This window comes from Leptonychotes weddellii, chromosome 11 (genome assembly GCF_054177405.1).
Source record: "Leptonychotes weddellii isolate Sample4059 chromosome 11, ASM5417740v2, whole genome shotgun sequence".
NCBI lineage: Eukaryota > Metazoa > Chordata > Mammalia > Carnivora > Phocidae > Leptonychotes > Leptonychotes weddellii.
The window spans coordinates 85,954,097-85,962,593 of NC_138379.1; the positions used below are offsets into that span (position 1 = coordinate 85,954,097).

General features: G+C 38.7%; 1 protein-coding gene across 2 annotated transcripts in view; it reads left to right on the forward strand.

The window, feature by feature from the left end:
• Positions 1–8,148, forward strand: part of ZW10 (zw10 kinetochore protein) — a 32,821-nt gene extending 24,673 nt beyond the window's left edge. For both annotated transcript variants that reach the window (XM_031030235.2, XM_006735356.3), the window contains exons 11-16: positions 1,165–1,236; positions 1,884–2,053; positions 2,903–3,033; positions 3,702–3,833; positions 4,610–4,812; positions 7,541–8,148. In XM_031030235.2, the coding sequence (XP_030886095.1) occupies positions 1,165–1,236; positions 1,884–2,053; positions 2,903–3,033; positions 3,702–3,833; positions 4,610–4,812; positions 7,541–7,661 (829 nt within the window). In that variant the 3' untranslated portion in view covers positions 7,662–8,148. The remainder of the gene's footprint in view (positions 1–1,164; positions 1,237–1,883; positions 2,054–2,902; positions 3,034–3,701; positions 3,834–4,609; positions 4,813–7,540) is intronic.
• Positions 8,149–8,497: the final 349 nt, after the last annotated feature.

Sequence of the window (8,497 nt, forward strand, 5' to 3'; positions counted from 1 at the left end):
ATTATTTCACCTGAAACATACTAGCCCAAAAGTTAGAGATGCAAGGCAGTATTTCCGCAATTTTTTGATAACACAGAACACTAAACAGTAGTTTTGTGTACTGCATATCTATATGCATTCTTTCCTCCAAAAGAAATAGTTTTAAACAGGACAAAAACACAACTACATTATGACTCACTTCCCCTTTACCAAACCTTGAATAGCAACACGTGCAACAAAAGTAAAATGAAATAATTTCATCAGGTATCATCGTAATCAAGTAGTAACAGTGTTTAGGGATATAGTAACCATGACTTGTTTTTCTAAATATTTGGAATTCCTGTTACTTATTCAAGGTACATAGTTTAAGATAGTCTTTTCTAAAAATTTTTTTTTTATTTTTAAAGATTTTATTTATCTGACAGAGAGACAGACATAGACAGGGAACACAAGCAGGGGGAGTGGGAGAGGGAGAAGCAGGCTTCCTGCTGAGCCGGGAGCCCAACGTGGGGCTCGATCCCAGGACCCTGGGATCATGACCCGAGCCAACGGCAGACGCTTAACGACTGAGCCACCCGGGCGCCCCTAGTTTAAGATAGTCTTATGTGGAAGTAAGCTGTACAGACCTTATATTTGCTCTGAGTGCATTTTAATAATAATCTTCAGGTGTTCTAAGGCCAGATTTAAAGGGCAGAAAATTTTGAGGTTAGATTCTATCCTAGAAATGTTGATTCATCTCCTTGCATTGGGGTAAGGAGGAGAAAAGGTGAAAGCTGAAAGTCAGACTGATTCTAAAAGAACCAAGTGAATGCCTTTATTGATACCTTGCCCTTTGCAGAGTGCGTCAGTGAGTAGGTGACATTTGCTTGAGGCTTAGCTCCATTTGTTACTGAAGGGATACTCTGGGTACTGGCAGAACACAAATTGATAATGGGAAAGAGGCTTTGGGTTAATGCTGCTGTTCTTAAAATTATTAATGGATCCAGGTTTTTAGAACTGCAATCTAGTTAGTAAATACTAGTTGAGAATATATTTCCATCTAGATTAAGGGTGTTTTCAGCGGTGACCAAAGCCAGGTGTTCTCTCGAACTGTAGTTTTGGTGATGACTAATGTGCACTTAGTTTGACCTTTTATCTCATTGCTAATATCCTTATGCATTTCTGTTGAAACTTTTTTTTCTTCAGTGCTATTCAACTTTTCTACTCAGTGAGGAATATCTTCCATTTGTTCCATGATGTCGTGCCAACATATCACAAGTAAGTGCCACTGTTTCTGATTTCTGTATGGTACTCTATATCTAAAGTGTAAGTTGGATTAAAACCAGTAATTTTATATTCCCACCAAAAATATCTTGGTTACTGAAATTCACAATGAAATGCAATAAACCATTTAAGAAAAAAACATGTTGAAAGAATATTGGTTATTTATTCAAGTCTAAACATCTGTTTTAAAATTTCCCAGGTGACTCTGATCTGTAGCCAATTTGAAAACTAGTGAATTAGAAGAGTTTAGTGCTTCACTGTCTAAGTGAGAAAGGAATTTGGCAGAAGGGCAAGCAAGTCCCTACTTGCACAGACTGGTCAGTGTTAAGTTTGGAGGGAATGTATACAGCTCTGCTGGGTTTATGTACAGAGAGTCGACACAGGTCAACATCTGGGTTCCCGTGCTCTTTCTCTTCTGTTAATCACTGGGATAGGATTATAGGATCAGGTTGCACTCAGGCAGAATGGTCTCACTCTGCTTGACTGGGGTGGGAGTGATGAGACCGGACCTTGTTATGTATTTGTACAGGAGAGACAGTTCTTAAAGCCTAGAAGTACATTAAAAAAGAAGTAACTTTTCATCCACCTCAGCTTCAGTAACTTTTGGTTTCTTTCTTTTTCCACCCCTCCTCCTGGCCTAGGGAGAACCTTCAGAAACTGCCCCAGTTGGCTGCCATTCACCACAACAACTGTATGTATATTGCTCACCACCTGCTGACACTCGGGCATCAGTTCAGATTGCGTCTTGCCCCCATTCTTTGTGATGGCACCACGACCTTTGTGGATCTTGTACCTGGCTTCAGGAGACTTGGTAACGGATACCTTCAATTTAGGACATACTGATTACGCAGCTTCTCAGCGTCGTGTCTTTGTAATTTATGAATGAGGCAGTGAGAAATTAGGTAGTGGTCCTGAGCTATATTGGAAAGTGGGATAGCATTTAGTTTGCAGCTGTTCCCGGTTATTTAATTTTATAAAGTGAATGCAGTCTTTGTGGAAGTACTACTTTTTCAAGACATGATTTCATGGTACATTAGAGATTCAAGCTGCATTGCTGGTGTGCAGTGAATTCACCAAATCAGAGTCCTGTCAGTAGAATGACACATAATGAGATTTGTATTGTGATAATTCTGTTAGCTTTGTCAGTAAGAGCTTACTAATGTCACTGCTTGTTCTTTTGCAAAACCTCAAGATAGCTCTCCGCTCTTCTACCTAGCTTTACTTGGGATTATTAAAAATCAAAAGAAATGAAATGTGGGATAAATCAATATGTTTACTATAATGATATTCTAAGAAAAGCAGAGAACCTGTATGATTCACTTAGCTTTTTACTTCCTGACTTTTCCCTTAGGTGGTGTAGATATATCAGAAAAATAAGTAGCTGCTGCTTCTGAATAAGTAATGTTTCTTATCTGACCCTGGACAGACTATTGGGAAAGACTTATTTTCCTGAGAGTGGGTTTGGAGGGACTGGCTAATGTATTTTAGAAGTGATTATTTCTAGTAACCTTAGAGCACTTTATGATGTCATCTGGCAAGCAGTTGTTTTCAAATAAGCAGAATAATGTATGATTCATGCTTGTCTCTCTTCCTCCACCCTGGAGTTGTAGTGTGCACTTGAACAACTTTTAGAATTCTTTATTCTATTTCCCCACCTTAGGGACAGAGTGTTTTTTGGCCCAAATGAGGGCACAGAAAGCAGAACTTCTGGAAAGATTATCAAGTGCTAGAAACTTTTCCAACATGGATGATGAAGAGAATTACTCTGCAGCAAGTAAAGCGGTCCGGCAGGTGGGCAGCTGCTGTTAACTCTGGAATTTGTACTCTTTCTCCAGATAATTCCCCCTTGTGTTTTAAGCAGCAAAGAATATGTAGCAGGTAGTTCAGTTGATTCTCTACAACCCCCGTCAGAAAATATGGGTACCTTTTACAGTCACGCTTATGACCTTTCCCTTTCCTATCCCACCAAGTCAACAGGAAGCTATCTTTCTATCCACCCAATAACATGACTAGTTATTAGTAAGTTTGTCAGTTTGGGAAATCTGAAATATTAGCTTTTACCTCAGTGCCCCTCTCTCTCCTACACGATTTGTCATCTTCTTTTTTTTTTTTTTAAATGAGCACATGGTTTTTATTTATTTATTTTTTATTGAAGTGAAAACTAACATTGCAGCTTTGTATTGGTTTCAGGTGTACAATATACTAAATCCACAATTCTATACATTTCTCAGTGTGTGTGGTTTATCTTCTTGCAGTGGTTTTCCCATCCTCAGATAAGTCTACTTTTCATCTAGTAGGGATATCACTAGGGTGACATATTCAAGAAGCTCATACTTTGGATAACTTTACCTCACCTTCCTATAATGCCTCTTTCCCCATAACCATATGATAAATGTGAATGTGCAGAATAGGAGTTGGCAATAGTCAACTTCATGTCAGCAGCTGTATTCTCCTGACAGGTACTACACCAGCTGAAGAGACTTGGAATTGTCTGGCAGGATGTCCTGCCAGTGAACATATATTGCAAGGCCATGGGGACTTTACTCAATACAGCAATTTCTGAGATCATTGGCAGAATCACTGCTCTAGAGGTAAGGGCCATTAGATGCCTCACCAGACTTGAGATGGCGGTTCTTGTCTCAAATTGTCACTTTACTAAGAAAATGATGTTGAAATCTCATTTCTAGTCAACACAGATGGTAGAAGAAATTGCTCGTGTTTTACGTCTAACTCATTATACTGTTATTTTTTTTCAGTTCCGTCTTAATTCTGTTTTGCTGGAGACTTGCTAATTTCTGTCTTTTATACTTATATAAGAAAGTAGGATTATACTGCTTCTCCCTTTAGCATCCGTGGGAATTATGAATGAGAAGGCTGGAAACTGGGTAGTCCTTAGATGTGTTGTAAAGTATGAAGTCATATATTTATTTAATTTGCAAGTGACCTAAATAATTTGGTGAAGTGAAATGCACCCTGTTGCAGTTGGGATTGTATATGTGAGCCTAGATGCAGGTTGCCTGGACTCTGCCAGCTGATGTCTCTAAAGCATAGATTGGCTAAATCCTTGTTTATAAAAATATCCCCTGCTTTGCAGCAAGGGGTGCAACATTCTGCTGGAGAAATGGGCTCTTTCATGCAGGCAAACTAAATTATTGACAATCTGTTGAAACATATTTTGTGTCATTCTAGCTTGAGGAGTGTTGTCAGAGAGCTGATGATATCTCATGTCTGTTAAGGTGTGCTAAGTTGGTTGGAAAACATGTTGCTGTAGCTGACCCCTTGGACAGCGTGCACCAAAGATCTCCCCTTTCCTGACTGCTAAGCTGGCCCAATTCTGTTCTTTTGTGTTCCCTCTCTGCAAAACCAGGACATCTCTACTGAAGATGGTGATAGATTGTATTCCTTATGCAAAACAGTGATGGACGAAGGACCCCAAGTATTTGCACCTTTGTCTGAAGAAAGCAAGAACAAGAAATACCAAGAAGAGGTTCCAGTCTATGTGCAAAAGTGGATGCCATTCAAGGAATTGATGATGATGTTACAAGCCAGCCTGCAAGAAATTGGAGATCGGTGGGTATAACCCTTTTATAGAGGGTTATCTCTTCCTCTCTCTCTCTCTCTCTCTGTATCTCCAAAGATGGAAAGTATTCGTGCCATTGATAGTAATGCTTTTCTCATTTTCTTAATTTTGCTCAGGAAAGAGTTTCATATTGAGTTGCAGTAGTTGGGGTCTTTGCATGGTCTGTAATAGTGTAGATCTCATTACCACTTTCTCCTATTTGATAACATAAAGACTTCTTGTTTCATATTATTTTGGTCTTGAACATGTCGTTCTGGCAGGCTGTACCAGTGATCTTACAGTTGTAGGAAGGACAACCTTCTGACATCTGGATGGAAGTTGTTGCCCATTTTAACCAACAGTGGATACATTTTAAGGTTGACTTTGATTTGTTAACAGAGAAGTGACTTTTATTTGTATGGAATATTCAGCATCAAACCACTGTTTGATCGACCAGCAATTCTTCTGCAGGGAGTACAGTGGCTTTAGAGATTAAGCATCATACACACAGAGAGGATTCATCTTTTCTTAAGTAAAGTGGATGATGTTTTTTCCCGACACCAGAGACCATCAGTTGACTTTGCTGTGCGCAGTAAATATATGCTTTATTGTATCACACTTGGTGTGCAGAGGTCATTGATGTTACACAAAAGAGAATAGATATGGGTTAGTTACACATTCATGGATGCTTTGATTATTGTCTTGGTAAATTATTGATGAGTATGCATACTTTGCATAGGGAACTCCCTGAGTAGGCCTTAAGGTCCATCTCCATCCTTACAGCTACTTGTCTGCCTGTTTTAGCTTGGTTTATTAGTTTATTACAGGTGCTCCAGTGTATTAGACCAGTCATCCCAGATGTGTCTGAGCTGTTCTCAGCATGTATTGTCTATCCTAAAACAATGAAAATGAGATTTCTGCTTGAGAAAAATCACATCAAAATACTTCCAACTATATTAGAACAAAATTTGATTTATTTATTTGTTATTTATAAGTCCTTAGTAAGTAATAAGATGTCTTTAGGTAAGACTCCAGAGAGCAGCAAAGAAATTTTCTTTCTGCTGTTAAAGGACCCTGCTGCAGCCTAATAATCATTAATTCTTTGTTGTGAGAATAATCACAGTACTGGTGTATCTTAGCTTCTTGTTTTTTGCTTAGGAAGAATTTTTCTCCTAGAGATTCCAGTAAACCTAAAGATAGTAACTAATTGGGAAACTTCTTACTGAAGAAACTACCTCTAGTCATGTAGTTTAAATGTTTTAACATTATAAAATATACATATGAAGGAATACAGTATATATATGTGTATGTGTATACATATATATACACACACACACAACATATTTACATATTTACAATTTATTTTTATTTATAAGATTTTATTTATTTATTCATGAGAGACAGAGGCAGAGGGAGAAGCAGGCTCCCCGCGGAGCAGGGAGCCCGATGCGGGACTCGATCCCAGGACCCTGGGATCATGACCTGAGCTGAAGGCAGACGCTTAACCGACTGAGCCACCCAGGCGTCCCTACATATTTACAATTTAAAGAAAACAAGTAAAATATTTGTGTACCCATTACCTGATTTAAGAAAAATATTACCAGTACCGTGAAGACTCCTATGTGCCCCTCTCCAGACATTTCTCATCACAGGCAGCCACTATCTTGAATTTTGTGTTAATTATTTCCTTTCCTTTCCTTTATAGTTTTGCCACATTTGCATGTATCCCTGAACAATATAGTTTAGACTTGCTTATGTTTGAACTTTCTATAGATGGAGTCTTCTATAACTTGCTTCTTGTGTTTAATATTCTGTTTTTGAAATTCACTCATGATGGTATGCAGAGCTATAGTTTGTTTTCACTGCTGTATCATATTCTCTTGTACAGATATTTCATTGGTTTATCCTGTTGCTTTACAGTTTCACCGGTATTTGGTAGTCTGAGACTCTGAAATTTTTGCTAGTTCCTGTGAAATGGTAGTTCATTGTCACTGTAATTTCTATTTCCCTAAATTCTAATGATGTTGAGAATCTTTTTATTGATCACTTATTTTCCTTCTATTGTAAAATTCCTGTTCATGGTTTTTGCCCTTTATTCTACAGGGTTGTTTGTGATTTCATTATTGATTAATGGGAGTTTGCTGTGTATTTTTTATACCAGTCCTTTGTTGGTTAAAGTTTGTTGCCTGTGGCTCATTTTTAAAAATAGTTACTGGGCGCCTGGGTGGCTCAGATGGTTAAGTGTCTGCTTTCGGCTCAGGTCATGATCCCAGGGTCCTGGGATCGAGTCCCGCATCGGGCTCCCTGCTCAGCAGGGAGCCTGCTTCTGCCTCTCTCTCTCTCTCTCTCTCTCCCTGTCTCTCATGAATAAATAAGTAAAATCTAAAAAAAAAATAAATAAAATAAAAAAATAAAAATAGTTACTGATCCCAAGACTCCATATAACCACATGAGGATGTGGCCATAATTCTCACGTTCAAACAGGACTTAGTATAGAATGAGGGGGAACAGTTTTATCTCCTAACCTGGTCTCTTCATCTGACTGTGCTGTTACCAAAATGTCTTGGAGAAGCAGAAATTAAAGAGATTGGGTGGTAGAGCCATCGAGAGGGGAAGGATGCCAGGATTTGTTTTACTTCCATTTAAGACAAACAAGCATTTGGGAACAAAGAAGCAGTTTTAAAATCTTGCTTATACAGAGACATAAGAGGAAATTGAATTTTATCTTTTATTTTGCAGGTGGGCAGATGGAAAAGGGCCCTTGGCAGCTGCATTCTCTTCCAGTGAAGTAAAAGCTTTAATTCGTGCCTTGTTCCAGAACACAGAAAGAAGAGCAGCTGCCCTTGCTAAGATTAAATAGCTGTGTCTTCCTAAGAAAGCCATGTCTTGACTGTGTGGATTTCTCTCTTGGCATAATTACTGCTTTTTAAAGACTAATTGGAATCATCCGTTGGTTTCGGTGAACTCTGGGATATCACGGAAGTCTGACTTCACCTAAGAACACCTTATCTTCTGGCTTGTATGAGGCTTTGTTGAGGAACTGGATGTTAAGATAAGCTGTCAAGTGAAGCACCTCAATTTGTTGACTTTCTAGCCATCCTCCCTTGATAAGAAACTGTAGGGTAGCATTATTTCATGTCGCTTCTGGGCCTTCTGGGAACTGTATCCATTGTAGATGTAGGCCATGGCCTTGGATCAAGGAATCCAGGGGATTCCAAGAGTCAGGGTGAAGAATTTGTGAGCAAATGGGAGATATATTTTGGGGGGTAGGGGAGCAGTATTTGTCCTTGCCAGAATTAAGAAGACTTCCTTTTAATATTTCTTTCCAATAAATAATGCTTTTCAGAGTTCAGGGTGATTGTCTTTAATAACATGGGAGCTTTGACAAAAGAGACCAATGAGTTTTCTGGTCTTCTGTGCCATTCTCTTCACTGACATTTATGACCCTCACAGAGGACTCACTTGTCACCGTCTTTCTTCATAACCCTCTGGTAATTTCTGGGACTCCTACAACTTCCTTTCAGTTTACATTTTTGTCACATTTTGCTATTTCAACTAAATTCTGTTTTCTTGGTTGGAATTTTTTTTTTTCACCCTCTTAAACTCCACTGTTTCTGTACCTTATCAAATGGCAAAGGTTTTAAATTGATCACGTTCCTTCAGCACATATATATGCCCCGAGATGCTAACTCTGGG